Here is a 17,776-nt window from a genome sequence, read left to right as displayed (position 1 = left end):
GGTACTAACTGAAATTCTAGGCTGGTCAATACAATTTCATGCAGGATCCTAGATATGGTAGCACCATCATAGATGAGTAAATGAAGAGTAAATTAACGCAGAGGATGTTTGAATGTGGCTGAATGAGATGCCCAACACGAATAGGGGTCTAATAGGTCTTGACTGACATATAACTGAAGATATTGCCCAAATTATTTTTATCTTTTGAAATGGCAGACCAGATTCGGTCTATCCTGCTGATGTAATCCACACCTGAAGTGTTGGGCATGAAAACGAGACATACAAAAAATAAAAACAAACATGAATTATGAATTCAGTTGAATTCATGAATTCATGTATGGTTCAGTTGTATGTAATTAACACCGCAGTTGATAATTCATGTCATTATGTGTGATGAAAGAATTTCAGTTTTGATTAGTGGCAATGGTATACTTCAGAGTGAATGAAGGTTAATCCCTGGGGAATTTGTCATGAATAAAATCGATGTGCTGGATGGGTTTATAATAGTCTACACCTTGAACATGTCCTTTCATATTCTGTATGTCTAGTTCTAGGAAGGTTAATGGAGGAAATCTGAAATTTGACATAGCTTTAATTCCTGTTGGACAATTTAGTTCGTTTTGAAGTATTTTGATCAACCTTATCTGAAAAAGTTAATTTACAAGAACCTACAGCAAACACGCATACGGATACATAATCCAGTAGGAATTACAGTATTGTGTTGTGCCATTCAGTTACCGTTATCTTTCATTCTAACGCCGTCCCTGCCTCCCTGCCATCACTTCTGCTATGTTTCTCATGAAACAGTCGGACAAGTGAGGCTAAATGCATTTATTAATCCACAAGAGGTCGCTGTTGTCTGTCGACCTGCATAATCTCGTGAAGCGGACAGAAGGACCCTTGACCACCGCTCATAATGTCCAACCTGTTACATGAGTCCTGAGGACTGAAGAGTTTGGGAAACCGATCGATAGTTTACTATAGTCGAGTATCAACTAAGCAGCATATCACGTCGGTCAAGTCTGAAGAAGACTAGCCTACTTTATTTAATTCGACAAAAATCACATGGTCTATATTGGTATATAGCACTATCTATATATATTGTCGGCCCTTTTACACGTTGGGCAACATCGTGATATCACATACAATACAGATACAAAGGCAGAATCAAGTGCGCTGAGGTTTATGCAACAGTCATGCGTAAAATGCAGTAAATGTTGGCACATCTCATCGGCGCAGCGTGAGCACTTACACGCCCCCTAGACCAAAATGTGCCAATCCTAGTTGACACTTCTTGGTTGTATTCACTCTTCAATGTGTACAAGGGCGGTGTGCTTTGTAGCACAAGGATGGATATTAGGGCGGAATGTCAGATTCCCCTTAATTTGAGTTCATCTGCGCAAGGCGCATGGACATTTAAGCGGAGACAATGCAATTGATGAATTCATAAATCTGTAATCAACAGCCACATGGCATGCATACGTTTTAGAAGTAAGGATCCCAAACATTCCACCTAACATCAAAAACTAATTGAACAGCCAGGTACGGTGTAAAAATGGAATCTCGTTTTTGTTCTCGCCGTACTCAATCTATGGTGGAGTTAAGCGTGCTTTGAGTCTTTCTTTTTCCACGGGGCGGACGAAGACACCTGAAGAAGGCTACTTTTGGTTTATTTCTACCACTATGTGACATCTGCAGGCTAATGTTCAGTGAGAGGGAATTCATGGGAAACATTCTGTCGGACTTTGACCAGAACGCAGCGTCAAGAAACTTCAGCAACCGGAGTCCTCATTACAGTCGACAAATAATGCGGAGGAGATAGCGATAATAAACCGATGAGAATTATTTGGAGTCATATCCTACTATAATCTCCATGTGACTTTTTTTTAGAACTATATGGTAATGAAATGTTCAGGTACTCTTGGCTGAGTGCTTTACCACGTCACGCGCAGTATCAACCAATGAAAATGCGTAGAGTGCGTCCAAGATACGCCCCTATATTTGCATACACATCTGACAATGACAAAGACAAACTATTCTATGTGAATAGATAGGTGAAAACAACATTGTATTTCGCTTTATCAGTAATGTATGCAAACATAGGGGCGTATCTTGCATGTTGTCCACGCCCCTGCGCATTTTCATTGGTTGATACTGCGCGAGACGAAAATCTCCAAGAGTGGGGTTATTGTATGTGGGCTAAGTGATCATTACATGATCTTTTGCACTCGTAAAAAGCATAAACCCAAGGCTGGCGGTCATAAAACTGTAACCACTAGATCCCTTAAATCCTATTCTAGTGAGGCCTTAAACCATAAACTGGAGAATCAAGACTGGTTAGATGAACTAAAAAGCACACAGGTTGAGGAGGCATGGCTAGGTTTCAAAACCAAATTCCTAAATATTATTGACAGTATAGCCCCCATGAGAACCACCAGGGTTAAAGCCCGATCGGAACCATGGATGAATTCGGACATTCTAAATGCTATGAAAGTCAGAGACCTAAAATGCTCTGAAGTTCAAAAATGCAAATCAAAATTAGTGAAACACTTAAACGAAGATCTCAAAAACCACTTTGAGAAAATTAAAAAACAATGCAACAAACTATGCAATCAGGTAATTACCATGACCAAATCTGCTAAGAAAAAATACCTCGATAACAAAATCGAAGAAAACTTAAACAAACCACGTGACCTTTGGAAGCTAACCCTTTTAGACCTAATTTTATATTCATATTTTCATATGTTCATATTCCGGAATATGGCATTCCGATACAAGAACATTTTTGGTGTTTTCATATTACATCACAGAGCCAAAAATGATATGACCATTTTAAAGAGAAGAGCTAGTACTTTTAAATGGTATCAATGTTTATTTTATTATTTGAGAATAACTATCCTTTATCCAGCAGATTTCACACAGCAATCTTTACAAAAATCTTCTCCGGCTGCCATACTCCATCAGAAAACTGCATTTTAAACCATTTTACTTACAAGCTTGAAGGAAAGTTAGAGGGTATGAGGCATGCACAATTCTGTTGGCAATTCAGAATAGAAGACAGGTTAGAAATATCTTATATTGTTCAAGAGTAATGACCATTCTAGTGATTAGTGACATGGAGGAAAAAGAAAATCGGAATTGGGTTTTATAGGTTTTTAGTCAAGAATAAAAGTATTTTGTAATGTTTTGGCTGTAAAAATGTCAGATAATGTCCTGTGAGTAAATGCCTTTGCTCCTTTTGTCAGGATTACTTCAGCTTTCAATATCTGACATTACTGAAATGTTTTGAGGGGAAAAAAACACAAAAACGGAATTGATTTTAGAGGGTTTTTAGTGAAATATTAAATTGACTATATACAAATAATTAAGAACAGACTATATACAAATGATTTAGAACAGACTATATACAAATAATTAAGAACAGACTATATACACAAGCTATGCCTCACAAGCAAGATCCAGGTGTTAGTCAACAAATGCCTGCGGTACATCCTCAAGCTGTGGTGGCCCATCAGAATCACAAATGAAGAGCTGTGGAGAATAACAAACCAGGACAGCATAGCTACCACCATCAAAAGGAGAAAGTGGAGCTGGATAGGGCACACCCTTAGGAAGGACTCCAACAACATCACTAGACAGGCCTTGGACTACAACCCGCAGGGGAAGAGGAAAGCTGGAAGGCCGAAAAACACCTGGAGACGTTCCACACTCCAAGACCTGAAGAACATCGGGGTGAGCTGGCAAGAAACAAAGGCCCAGGCCCAAAAGAGAGTGAGATGGAGAGCTCTGGTGGACGCCCTATGCCCCTCAACGGGGTGAAGAGGACTAACTAACTAACTATATACAGACAGGCCTACTGTACTCAGTCGTGGTACAGAGTGAAACAGTTCCTGTCGAGTTGAAGGCAGAGGCCCACACCACACTCTCTACATCTCCAAGGAGTGTTTCTTTTGCACAGAGTGCACCTCTTTCTCCCCAGGGTGGCTCTCACAGTCTTGCCCTTCCCCTGACCGTCGCTCACAGGGACAGGGAAATGGCCCTGGCTGGGGGTCCTCTCCGGCCTGCCATGCAGTGGCACTCCCAGGAGCTGGGCAGTCAGCTGCTCCTGGAAGTCCTGGCGTGTCATGTGTCCCTGAAACAAAATCAGAATCAGATTTACTCTTGCCGGGGGTTTTCACACATACATGTAATTTGCTTTGGAATGTTGGTGCATAACAATAAGTAGACAAGCATACAAAAGGTGCAAGGACAAGACAGGACAGTGCAAAATACAGAAGAGTACAATTACATACCTCCTGCTTGCTTTTACATAGCTCCTTGTGGACTATGTAGCTGTTTGTCAAACTAATGTCCACAAAGTGCTGGAACACAGTAATAGGCCACCGCCTGGTTTTGCGGTGGACAGAGTTTGTCCCCAGCATCTGGTCAGATGTATCAACACCCCCCATGTACTTATTATACTCCCCGACAGCTGTGGGCCTGGGGATGGGGACCCTCTCATTTTGTCCATCAGCTAGATAGATAGGAGAGAAAAGGAGGGTGCACATTGTCACAATGGTAATTCAATGTGTTTTGTTGTAATATGCATGTATAGTGTGTTGTAATATGCATGTATAGTGTGTTGTAACATGCATGTATAGTGTGTTGTAATATGCATGTATAGTGTGTTGTAACATGCATGTATAGTGTGTTGTAATATGCATGTATAGTGTGTTGTAATATGCATGTATAGTGTGTTGTAATATGCATGTATAGTGTGTTGTAATATGCATGTATAGTGTGTTGTAACATGCATTTATTCATCAACTGACAAAAGGTTACATTACAGCATATGTCAATACCTGTCTTCTGCCAGCGCAGTACCGTCTCGCCAGTGTAGACTGGATGGACATTGGAACTAGAGGCATGCTAAAAGTAATGTAGATAATATAACAATAATATAACTTCATCCCGAAGGAAAATATTATGCAAGTTACCCAAAAAGTTAGGCTACAAATGTGTTAGGCTATAACATACAAAAGTTACTCACGTTGATGATGAATGATGTATTACTTCCGTGTTCACTGTCGTCCTGACTCCTCGATAAATCGAGATGGAGGTTTTGACACCCTCAATGATTTCCGAGACATTTTTAATAATAATAATAATACTTGTTTACCCTCGAGAGATAGCAAAGACTATTTCATCGTTTCCAAAGCTTCAGAATAGGTTAGGGAACAATTTTTACGCTACCAAACATTTTGTAAAACCTCCTCCATTTTGTAAAACTCCGCCTCCGCCTTCACTGTGTGTAAATGGACTCTGAGAATGTCGTCACGTCACATTTTACCGTAATACCCTATATGTTGGTTGAAGTGCAACATCGCAGCTTTCAGGGACAGTTGGATTTTTTTCGATAGCACAAACCGTTTAGAAATTACGGTAATTTCAATGTTGTGTGCGGATTTGTGCCGGCGGCGTTACATTTCGGCGCAGAAGGGTTTTTAATAGCCAACTAGGTTGCAGTCAAAAACTCAAAACCAGGTCTACAAACATCAGCATAAAATCTGGAGATTCTCTCTTTACAGACAAGCTGGATGTGGCTAAGTGCTTAAACACTTTCTTTACAACCATAGCCACTAAATTAGTTAACAATCTACCACCCCACTCAGGGCGTTATGGTGTAGAGCACATCTGTGCGTTCTACAATAAACTGGGTGTACGCAAAGATGATTTTAAACTCTCCATGGTGTCAAACGATGAGGTGTTTAAAAAACTGGGCGCTCTACACTCAGAAAAGGCCACGGGCCATGACAATATTCCAGCCAGATTTCTAAAAGACTCAGCTGCCTCCATTACCCCAATCATCACCCACATAATAAACCTCTCCATCAAACAGGGACACGTCCCCCTTGACTTTAAAATAGCAAGGGTAACCCCACTGTATAAAAAAGGAAGCAAATTAGACCCAGGCAACTACCGACCTGTTTCTATTCTTAATTCCATCTCGAAACTTATGGAAAAAATAGTTTATGAACAGGTTGATAGGTACCTTACCGAAAAAAATCTGATGTATGAATTTCAATCAGGATTCAGAACATCCCATTCCACTGACACATGCCTTCTCTATTTGAACGACCACATCAACCATGAGGTGGACTCGGGCAAGTACTGCGGCATGGTCATGCTGGACCTCCAGAAGGCCTTCGACACAGTAGATCACCACATATTGTTAGATAAACTGAAAGCAATTGGGTTCGATAGAACATCGGTGAGCTGGATGCAATCCTACTTAGAGGGGATGGAACAGGTGGTTAGTGTGAACGGAACACTGTCCCCCCCGCTCCCAGTGACCTGCGGCGTTCCACAAGGAAGCATATTGGGACCTTTACTGTTCCTAATATATGTGAATGACATGTCATCAGCATGTGATTGCAATTTGTTCCTGTTCGCGGATGACTCGGCTCTGCTGGTCTCTGACAGGGACATATTGCAGGTGGAAAAAGCGCTAAGCACTGAACTGAGTAGAATCTGCATCTGGCTAGCTGACAATAAACTATCAATACACCTAGGTAAAACTGAAACCATCCTATACGGATCCCCATCTAAACTCAGAAAGGCTGTAAATTACAAAATAAAAGTGGGTAACATTACTATCACAAGAAAAGAGGATATTACATACCTGGGCTCCATCTTAGAGGCAAATCTTTCCGGAGATAAAATGGCAGCAAAAGTAATCAAAAAAGTTAACCATAGAACTAGATTCTTGTACAGGATATCCTCACTTGTCAGTAAAAACACACTGAGGACCCTATCAGGAGCTCTCATTCAATGTCACTTCGACTATGCCGTAACATCATGGTACTATAGAACCACAAAGGCCCAAAAAACAAGACTCCAGACAGCCCAAAATAAACTGGTTAGGCTTCTGCTAGGCTTCAACCCTAGGACACATCTAACCGCTGCTCATTTTTTGAGCCTTGATTGGCTACGAGTAGTTGACAGAGTGCAGCAGCTTGCACTGGGCCTGGTCTTCAAGATACGCTACACCACAAAGACACCCAAGTACCTGTCAACATACTTCCAAAAAGTGAACAACGTCCACACATACAATACCAGAGGAAGCTCCACGAACCACGTTCAACCGCGTTGCACCACAAACAAGGGGTTAAACTCGTTTGCAAACTATGCAGTAAAAATAAGGAACGCCCTTCCTATAATCTTAAAGGAGTGCAAAACACTGCCCACCTTCAAAACCACTCTCAAAAAACATTTACAGGAGGCTGCAATCCGTAACTGGACCCTCTAAATCAAAAATCAAATTAAAAGACTACACCCCCACCAGGACTACCCTCTATATATTCTTGTGGTTTTGTTGTTATGTCTCCCACCCCCCCCCCCCCCCCCCCCCCCCACCCGAAATACCCTCTGCACATACTAGTTGTTTTGTCCCACCCCCCTACCTGGTCTACACTCTGAGCAAACGCAATGTTATTATGTCGCCCCCCCCCCCTCCCTAAATCTACTGGTGTTTTTGTTCCCCCCCCCCCCCCCCATGACCACACACTGTACATACTTGTTGTTTTGTCCCCCCGCCGGAACTACCCATTGTACATATTATATGTCTGTCCCCCTGCCCGAACTACCCACTGTACATACTTTGTGTTTTGTCCCCCGCCCCCACCTGTGGTGTATGTCCCCACCTGTCCTACCCGCTGTACATACCTTATGTTTTGTTGTATTGTTCTTCCCATGTTGGATGTATGTTTATCTTGTAGATAGTACTAGTTATTTGTCTGTATTATCTTGTAGATAGTACTAGTTTTTTTGTCGGTCTTACATGTAACGATGAATTGAGAATCAAGGACCCCAATTGAAATAAGCCAGTGGCTTTCTTGGGTTTTTATCCTGTTAGTTGACCTTGTATGTAATATGTACTTTCATGTACCTACTTCTGCAAATCTTCTAATAAAGTTTTCAATCAATCAATCAATCAAGCCCTCAGCCGAGAGCAGACACTCTAATTTCCAATCATAGCATGTTAAAAAAAAAAAGAAAAAAAGGGTTAGGGCATATGAATCATAGTGGAGGTATGATATATCGCATATATATGGCATATATATATTCTTTGGTGGAAAGGCATTTTTTAAAGCCATTTTTAGTCACCACAAGTCTGTTCAAACCCAGGCAGCGAGACCAGCAGGAAAACACAACTAGATCTTCTATAATTCTAACTGGATAGTACTTCGTTTCCAGTCATAGTCAGCTAGATTGCTTACTTAGCTAGCTTACTTTTACTTATCAAATGTACATTTTGTGATATAAACGCAGTGGAGACACTCTCAGCTGTCTTGCATCGCGCATAGCCCAGAGCGTATGTCTAATTGAGTCAACTGGTATTGTGGTTATCACCAAGTTCTCCCATACAGTGCTGATGGACTAGTATAGACCATTGCCGACATGTGTGAAAGGGGACAACACGGGAATAGCTTGGGATGTCATAGACATAGTTTGGGATTCCATGGAAATTATAGGGAGAAAGAGGCTGTGAGAGAACGGGGCTATAGACTCTCTACCCGTCTGTGGTAATAACAGTGTCGCTGCTTTCATACGTCACGTGTGGTATCAACCAATGAAAATGCGTAGGGGCGTGGACAACATGCAAGATACGCCCCCATATATTTGCATACATTACTGATAAAGTGGAAAAGAAAGAATGAATGTGGAAAAGAAAGAATGAATGTGGAAAAGAAAGAATGAAAGAATGAATGTGGAAAACAATGTGGAAAAAGGAAAAGAAAGAATGAATGTGGAAAAGAAAGAATACATGTGGAACAGAATAAATACATATAGAAATGTATTGCGTTATACTGTGTGTATTCATTGATGTATTTGTTCATACATTCATTTATGTGTCTATATATTTATTGTTAATTTTGGCAGACTTGGTCCTCCGTAATATGGAGCCGATAATATGAAGCTGGAAATATTTCTGGTTCCGGTTGACGCGCTCATGCTGCTGCGCCTGCGTACAGCCACCCAGTGTAGAGACGAGAGCGAAACATGTCTTCCCCGGTGTGACATTCTTCAGAGTTTCTGAGGCAGATAGTGCGTTTGCAATTTGCAATACATACCCTCTGAGCAATAGACGTCTTTTCAACCTCGCGTCTACAATATAAACCAATATAAACCAGCTATATTACGGCTATATTTTCTACTTATCTTAAATGCATGAAAACCGTTATTAAACCCCTCTAAACTGTCAGAATACGTCCCAGACGTCATGTAGTATGAGATTCATATAGTCTAGCATAGTTATCCTAGCAGAAGTGGTGGTTTAAATTGCGTCTATACGTCGCTGTCCTTTAACCCAGATAAATGCGGTCTGTGTCTAAACCTGTTTTAGTCTAGCAGCACGTTGAGTTTAAATTAATACCCTAAACCCCTGTAGATTGTCAAAATATGTACCAGACCGTCATTTAGTCTGAGATTCCATGTAGTCTAGCATAGTTATTCATGCAGAAGAGGTGGTTTAAATTGCGTCTATACATCGCTGTCCTTTAACCCAGATAAATGCAGTCTGTGTCTAAACCTGTTTTAGTCTAGCAGCACGTTGAGTTTAAATTAATACCCTAAACGCCTGTAGATTGTCAAAATATGTACCAGACCGTCATTTAGTCTGAGATTCCATGTAGTCTAGCATAGTTATTCATGCAGAAGAGGTGGTTTAAATTGCGTCTATACATCGCTGTCCTTTAACCCAGCTAAATGCGGTCTGTGTCTAAACATATTTTCTACTTATCTTAAATGCATTAAAACCGTTATTAAACCCCTCTAAACTGTCAGAATACGTCCCAGACGAGTTGATAGTTCGTTCATTTTCGTTCATTTTCGCCCATCACTAATCGACACAGCTAGCCCTTCTTGCCATGACTCCGGCGTTTATTCAGTAGGCTATAACAGGTCAAAACAACTAGACCAAACGGCAGCAAACACAAATCAATAACAGGTCACGTCGACCTTAAATAACAGTGTACCAGTGTACAATAACTAACAGCTAACTCTTACAGTAACATGTGGCCTGTGTTTTTTGCAGTTCAATTAAAATGAGCATTATTACAAAACATTTAAAACACAGTGGACGTGATAATGGCGGATCATTTGCATTCCGTTCATAACAAATGATAAATTCCACACGATTTATGTCTAACCTGTCGAGGTCAGAATTGGTTTCATCGTCTGAGAGCAATCTGTCCGTTTCTAGTCGAACTAGTAACAGAAGTTTGCGAGTGGAAAAAAGAAGAAAGAATGAGGCTGACCCGTTCCTGTCTGCGCTGCAGTACCTCTCCCAGGGTGAGCTAGCTAGTTCAGCTATACTAACATTTATCTACTCTTTTTATCAACATTTATCAAGTCTTTCGGCTTAGCATTGGCTTGTTTGCTTTTTCTATATGTCAACATTGTGGAGTTATATAACTTCCAAGACCACTCTGTCTTCTTGTTTTTAACTAGCTAGCTATTTTTGGCTAAATATACCTACCGGCATCATCACTAAGTAGGTGGATGCGTCCAAAACAAAAGCCTTATATTTGACATGAAGACCTCTATACCCGTATAGTAAGTTAATAACCTCTATACCGGTATAGTACTATAACTAGTAACAACATTGTCAATGAGGTAATTACATGGCTATATGGAGTTTTATCAGTTTGTGTTAAGTGGTTTGTACTCTGTGAAGCGCTGTGCAGACCAGCTGTCTTCAGTGCTCACAGACATCTGATCTTCAACACAGTGGCGGATACAGAAAGTGGCTGATGGGTAGGCCTGGAAAAATCTGGGTGGGCCTGAGTGAAACTCATCACCGCACGTTTTAGACCTATGTATGAGCAGCCAGATGGATGGAACACAACCGGGCTCGCGATCATAGGCGCCAATTTATGTTTCTGCCCGTGGGTGCTCGAAACATTTGGGTACGACCAACACGCATGCACACACGCAAAATATTCGCAGGGACTGGAGGAGATCACTATGCAGACCATGAAACGAACGGAAAATAAATAAAGTACCTGTCTACCCAATGCAACGGACAGCCAAACAAGTTATTATAATACACACACGCAAGGCATTCAAGCGCACGCAATTCAATGAATTAACCAATAACCATCAACTATGGAGGACCAAGTCTGACAGAATTAACAATAAATATATAGGTACATAAATGAATGTATGAACAAATAAATGAACGAATACACACTAGGATCCTCTGTGATATTCCTTGAGCAGACAATTCCGCAGTTTCCACAAAGCCTACTGCTCGTTCTTTAATTACCCCTCCATGAATGAATCGAATACAGACAGCAACTAGCTCGCGCTTGGATAGATCTTTATACTCATCCGCAAGTATGGCATAATATGTGGATTGCTCATGCAGTTCAGACTTTATCTTTCGAATTAGCAGTGAGGCTGCAGCCTCAAGCAGCTCATCCTGAATGTGATGGCTTAGGAGCGTGGCATTTCGAGGCAGTTCCTTCAGTCTATTTTCAATTTCTGGATCATATTTTGACATGAACTTGAATAGCTCCAAGAAATTACCTTTATTGAGCGCCTCTTCCGTTTCTCTGTGACCTCTAAGTGGAATTTCCAACTTGGCACACAACATAGCAATGTCTAACACAACTTTAACGTGTTGCCGGTTTCGCTCTATGAATGAAACGGCATCACCGTGCATTTGATTTAACACTGTCCCACGGCTTTGGGGTCCATGGCTTTGCCCATCCAACTTGGTGAGGGCAACAGCATGCGGCTTGCTAGACTCGTGTTTGTCACAGGCCTGCCGGAGACGTTTCCAATTTTTGTATCCATCTCTTATAAAAGTGAACTCCGTGTGCGCCTCTGGGAAATGTCGACACACTTTACAAAAAATAGCGTCTCTTTCTTTCCATCCACTTGAACTTCTCGTACCAATTTCTACTGAAGGAGCGCGATTTCCCATCTATTACAGTGGTAGTAGGGAATGTTACCAGCTTTGGTTGAGGGGCCCACCCAGGCCCACCCATAGATCCGCGCCTGCTTCAACACACATCAAACCTGGTTAAATGCATTAGAATTTTCCACTTATGAATTCGATTCCAATTTAGAACTTTGATCTCTGTACTGTAAGCCGCCATGTTGTTGTTGATCAGGCCTGCACCGTCATCAGCTAACTTGACTTGATTAAAAAGGTGTGCACTAAAGTAGGGCTGCCACAAACGATTATTTTCATAGTCGACTAGTCACCGATTATTCTAACGATTAGTCGACTAATCGGATCATAAATTACAGCTTATCGCACAATTACTCAATCGCTCTTATTTAGCTATCATCTTCTAAATCAGCTTCTAAATTTAGCTTGACGTTGTTAGTTGTTGTTGTAGGCATGTGCTAACTAAAAATAAAGACAATTAAAGTGATTGTTCACTCAAAAATAGATATTTTAATGAACTTTGCAGATTTATTTCTGGCATCACTTGCATGTAATGTAATGTAAAGAGTAGTAGAGAGTGCAAACTGCTGAGTAAAATGAGGTAGGCTAGGCACTAGGCAACCAAAAGAATACAAAAACAAAAATAAATACTTGTACAGATTACAAAAGTTTTGCTTTGCTTCACTCATCTCTGGCATCAAACATACATTTTAAATGTATTGAATAGTGCTGCAAAATAAAATGAGGTAGGCACTAAGGCAACTAAAAAAGAGCAATTATTCACAAAAAGAAATGTTTGTAGAGAAAAGGTTTGGTCTCAATCAAATAACATAACAAAGAAAAGTGCAGGAGACTGAGCAAAGAAATTGTTTCTCTCCTGTGTGGACTATTCATTCATAGCGAGGAAAGTCAGCATTTCCACATGTTCTGGAGAGAGGCTTGCTCTCTTTTGAGAGCAGATGTTCCCTGCTGCAGAGAAGATCCTCTCGGATGGGGTGGAGGTTGCAGGGATGCACAGAAAAGATTTTGCCAGCTTAGATAGTGTGGGGAAACGCCCCTAATGTGCGTTATTTTGGCAGGCGAGATGTCAAACTTTTCTACCACCTCCTCCTACAGCACATAACGTAAAATAATGTAAGAAGGCTTTTAACGTAACGATATCGTTAGCCAATAACAAGCTAACTAGCTTACCGAGACGAGCCATCGTCTTCCTCGTCATCTGCCACAACGTGCTTCCTTTTTAGATGCTCGCGCATCATAGACGTGCTGCCATGATAAGCGAGTTCAGCTTTGCAAATTGTATATTTTACATTCTTTTTACATGCGACGACGTCGATTACCAAATATGTCGGCGACGATTTTGGTAATCGACGTCGTCGCGACTAGTCGACTAATCGTGGCAGCCCTACACTAAAGGTTTGTTGTCTATAGCAACGGCTTCAACTCTACTATCCATACACGGGGGTCTAGGGTGGGTGGTAGCATACTACAGATTATTTTGTGGCGAGTGTCAAACATTTGCTCACTATAGGAACAAGAGCTACAGGGCACCAGACATTCAAGCATATTACATTTTCTTTGGCACATAGTAGGCAATCCACAATTTATCTGGCTCTTTACTCTTGCTTTTTAAAGTTTTAAATGGGATTCTTCTGTGAAAATAACTTTTCTTTTGCTTTATTTAATTACAGAAGCTGTCATGAACCTAAAAAAGGTCACAGAGGTGGAGGCAAGGGCGAGCATTGGAGATCACCTGAAGCAGGCCCCAGGCAGAACGGGCGGTGCTGGCTACAGACAGAATAACCCAACCTAAATGTTGTCTCCATAACTGTCAATAAATACTAATATGTTGTTAAATGTTCCTATTTCATTGTTATTATGTTATTAAATGTTGTTAAATATGTTGTTATTATGTTGTTAAATGTTCCACAACAATCAACATTGTTAATATTTAATATTCTTTTTTCCTTATTTTTATTTCGTATTTACTAGTTCCCTAAATAAATACATGTTCCTATTCATATTTCCTTATTTATATTTACTTATTACTCATGAAAATGTTATTTGTCTACTTATACTAAGTGTTTAAACGTCTAGGCTATAACAAAGCTAAATTGATGTGAAATTGGAAATTGAAACGTCTGTTTAAACTGCATTTCAACAGCTATATATAGTCTGCCGTTGAAATGCCTATAGAAACAGTCGTTTCCATTTCACCTCCATTTGGCTTTGTTTTAGCCTAGACGTTTAAACACCGGTGTTTCAATGTCTAGGTTATAATTAAGCTAAATTTAGGCTAAATTGGAAATTGAAACAACGTCTATGTTTAGACGTTGAAATGCCGTTGAAACATAGAAAGGGAAACAACGTCTATGTTTCAACGGCATTTCAACGTCTAAACATAGACGTTTTTTAAATATCCAAAATGGCCGATATTTAGCCTCGATTTGGCCTAGACGTCTACGGGCCATTTAGACGTTGTTTAGACGTCTAATCAACGTAAAATTGCTCACTGGGATGTTCGACAAAAGTTCGGAGAGGAGGGCAAAGGTCTACGAGTTACAACACAACGAATCTCATAAGTCACCTTAAGATTCACCATTGCAAGCACGCTGTATGGAAGGAATATGATTTTGGCATTGAATATACAGCGATGAGGGAACGAAAACAGTTAACAGAAACGCGTGTCGCAGAAATGCTTCACGCGTGTCGTATATGCACATAATATGCGCACAATGCATATATGGGCTACACCACTCGCATACGAGAGCCCAGCCCTTTTCAGTTGCTTTATTAAGCATACTAGTGTAGCCTACTATGTGCCTTGTGTCATTCTGTTTATCTGCAGACTAAGCAGCCATTTGGCACTAGTTTCTGTAAAAGTTCTATAAAACTTTTGGTTCTTTAAAAGTCTTTATTTTTGTATTGACTGATGCACTTTATTTATTTATTTTATATTTTATATATGCATTTTCAATTTACAGGGATAGACAAGATGCACTTTATTTTTGACACTTTTTTGATCTAATTACTCTTAGGTGAGCCTTTTTTGTTTTCATAAAAGGAGGCCAGATCTTGGCTAAAAAAAGCATTGTGCACTGTCTATAACAGATTCTGTTTGTTAGAGGAAATAATAAATGAACATTTGAAGAGTCAGAAGTGTTCTCTTTGTTGTGTTAACAATAGTGATGTAAGTTAGATTTGGTGAGATCACTATGGAATATTAAATCATCAATCTTTGCTCACTACATAGCCTTTCTTACCTTCAGGTGTGCATGAACTACAGGTTATCAACTGTGAAATTATATCTGTTCTCATATCGGTTATCGGCCACGAGAAGCGGGTAAACATCGGTATCGGTATCGGTTGTGAAAAAATGCATATCGTGCATCCCTAATGCTGATATCCACTATCCTCTTTATTAATTTTCACCATAGTAGTTGTACCCCTATCCAATCCCTTCAGATCTATGCAAGTGCTTGAATTTAGGGCCAATATGGAATTAGGCTTGTAAAAAAAGGGCAAGTACGGTATTCCATATATCTAATGATTTAATAAAACCATCACCGAATAATTCAACACATATCTAAAATGCGTGTAACACCACCACTGAATTGTAATACAAATAATGACAGTAGATGTAATAAACAGATTCAGGATGACCCTTTTATTGTGGGCCATTGAAATACATGGGTGTAAATATTAACATAGGAAGTTCATGGTTGACGCCTGTACAATACATTCTAACAAAGAAACTGATGGTCAGTCGATTTCACGTGTGTCGAGTACTCCAACAGACAGGCTCAAAGTGAGTCAACGTTTCACGTTTCTCCGTTCATAGGACAATCCATAAAAAAAGAATGCAACTCATGACTAAAAGTTAAATTGGTTAACACTTTAAACCACACCTCTATCAATGTCTACATAACTTCAATACAGTCATACAATACAGGTATACAAGATTATTTCAGGTTTAGAGCAGTACAACCAAAGTAGGGATGAAAATGCAAACAAAACAGAACTTTTTACATAAAACACGTATGAAGCATGTGATACAGTAACTCATGTCATATCTCAAACGGTGAGCAGATCTGAATACTCAGGAAATAATTGTCTTACTCAACATATACCAAAAGCAGTGTACAATATGCACACTTGGAAAAATAGAAAATTAAAAGCTATGCAGCAATGCAGACCAGTGAAATTAATTGAAAACAGATTGCCCCATCTTTCAACCCTGTGGTAAAAAGAATAGACTCTGATGCTTGTCCATGAGTTCCATCTTTCCGGCAACAACATGCCACTGCGACAGCTAGAGAGAGAGGGGGGGGGGGGGGGGGGGTGTAACACAGTGCCACTGTATTCTTCAGCCAATACAACAGGGGAAGGACTGGTAGAATTTCAGTACCTTTTGAATTTCTTTGAATTTTCTGTCTTCTCAGTTTTTATTAAAAAGTTTCTTGTGTGTTGCTAAGATGCTGCTGTGGGGGTTGGGGACTTTGAGCTAGTAGGAGGGTCCTCATTGGTTGTTTTTGGCTTTGGCGTGTGTAAGGATGTGGGACTTGAGGTTGGTTGACTGGGCAAACTTCTTTTTGCAGCCGTCGAAGGGACAGACGTACGGCCTGTCTCCGGTGTGGATCCGCACGTGTGTGCGCAGGTTAAAGTCCAGCGAAAACCTCTTCCCACAGCCCTCAAAAGTACACTGCTCATAGGTTGCAAGGAGAGAAAGGAGACTTGTGTTAGAACATAGAAATTGTGTAATTATGTGTGTTAACGAGGGGAGGGGAGTGTACTTTCAAGTGCTTCTCCCCTGTGTGAGAGTTAACTACTTGTACTGTATTATATTATACTTCATCTTACATCTTACATCGTACTTTGCACAGCATTTTTGCACTATTGAATCCACTGCAGTACGATTGGCTACTACCATCACTTTATTACTTTATAATTAATTATTTACTTTACTGTTGTAATTTTGTATCTTGATACTGCAATGTAAATGTTGAGGAACCAAAGCCAATGGAATGTTACTCTTGTGTACTTGTACATTGAGATGTAATAAAAGCGATTCAGAGTTTCTAACAGAGTGTGTCTGTGTGTGTGAGTGTAGGTACATACTTGGAAGGGCTGCTCCCCTGTGTGAACGAGTTGATGGCGTTTGAGTTTGGAGCTCTCTACAAAGGCTTTGCCACACTCCGTGCAGACGTGCACACGGGGTCCATGGGTGTGAAGGTGCTTCCTCATCGCTGAGTTATCCCTGAACATCTTAGTGCAGCCCTGAGAACAACAGAGACCATGATAGGGTTAACACATCCACTTGGTCTTTCACATATCAATACACAAGGGATCAAACTAGACAAGTATCATAGAAATAGAATGGGTGGGACAAAGAATAAATCCATATGATTTGTGTTACTAGTATACATCTGGCATCAGGGTTTCCGTTAACCGGTAATTACCGGTCTTTGTCCGGTAAAATATGTTGAAGTCCGACATATTTAAACCTCTTCGGTCATAATGTCCGGTGAAAACATTTTGAATACAATTCGCTAAAGTTTAATTGTCACATTCTGATTCCTTCTATATTAAAAAAGACGAATATATAGGCTATGTTGTGTCTTGTTGTTCTCTAACTTACAAGATACACTTTATATTAATAATACTCTGGTCTCTGGAGCAACGTTCAACGAGCGTCTTTATTCAGCATCCCAACGACAACTAGACCACACTAGTCGATCGATGATAACATTGTCAAGATGTAATGCTACGGAGGCAATAGCAATCAATCCCAGATCTATGCTAAACATAGCAATATACTACAGGCTATATATTTAT

The 17,776-nt window shown here is 40.3% G+C and overlaps 2 protein-coding genes across 2 annotated transcripts in view; both read right to left on the bottom strand.

Annotated features, from left to right (window-relative positions):
• Positions 1 to 3,540: 3,540 nt before the first annotated feature.
• On the bottom strand, positions 3,541 to 5,037 carry LOC308164577 (piggyBac transposable element-derived protein 4-like). The gene is made up of 3 exons (XM_080538645.1): positions 5,030 to 5,037; positions 4,293 to 4,513; positions 3,541 to 4,132 (listed from the first exon to the last, which is right to left on the bottom strand). The coding sequence occupies exons 2-3, from the start codon at positions 4,446 to 4,448 to the stop codon at positions 3,863 to 3,865; spliced, it is 426 nt and encodes a 141-aa protein (XP_080394771.1). The 5' UTR covers positions 4,449 to 4,513; positions 5,030 to 5,037; the 3' UTR covers positions 3,541 to 3,862.
• Positions 5,038 to 16,335: 11,298 nt separating this feature from the next.
• Positions 16,336 to 17,776, bottom strand: part of LOC308163875 (transcriptional repressor protein YY1-like) — a gene marked incomplete at its 5' end in the record, with an annotated part of 52,528 nt that continues 51,087 nt past the window's right edge. Inside the window, 2 exons of the mRNA XM_080538055.1 lie at positions 16,336 to 16,643; positions 17,060 to 17,218. Coding sequence (XP_080394181.1) covers positions 16,461 to 16,643; positions 17,060 to 17,218 — 342 coding nt within the window. The 3' untranslated portion in view covers positions 16,336 to 16,460. The remainder of the gene's footprint in view (positions 16,644 to 17,059; positions 17,219 to 17,776) is intronic.

Source organism: Nansenia antarctica (assembly GCF_963989245.1).
Source record: "Nansenia antarctica genome assembly, chromosome: 8".
NCBI classification, from domain to species: domain Eukaryota; kingdom Metazoa; phylum Chordata; class Actinopteri; order Argentiniformes; family Microstomatidae; genus Nansenia; species Nansenia antarctica.
The sequence above is the reverse complement of the archived record's forward strand: the minus strand, read 5'-3'. Positions and strand labels throughout refer to the sequence as shown.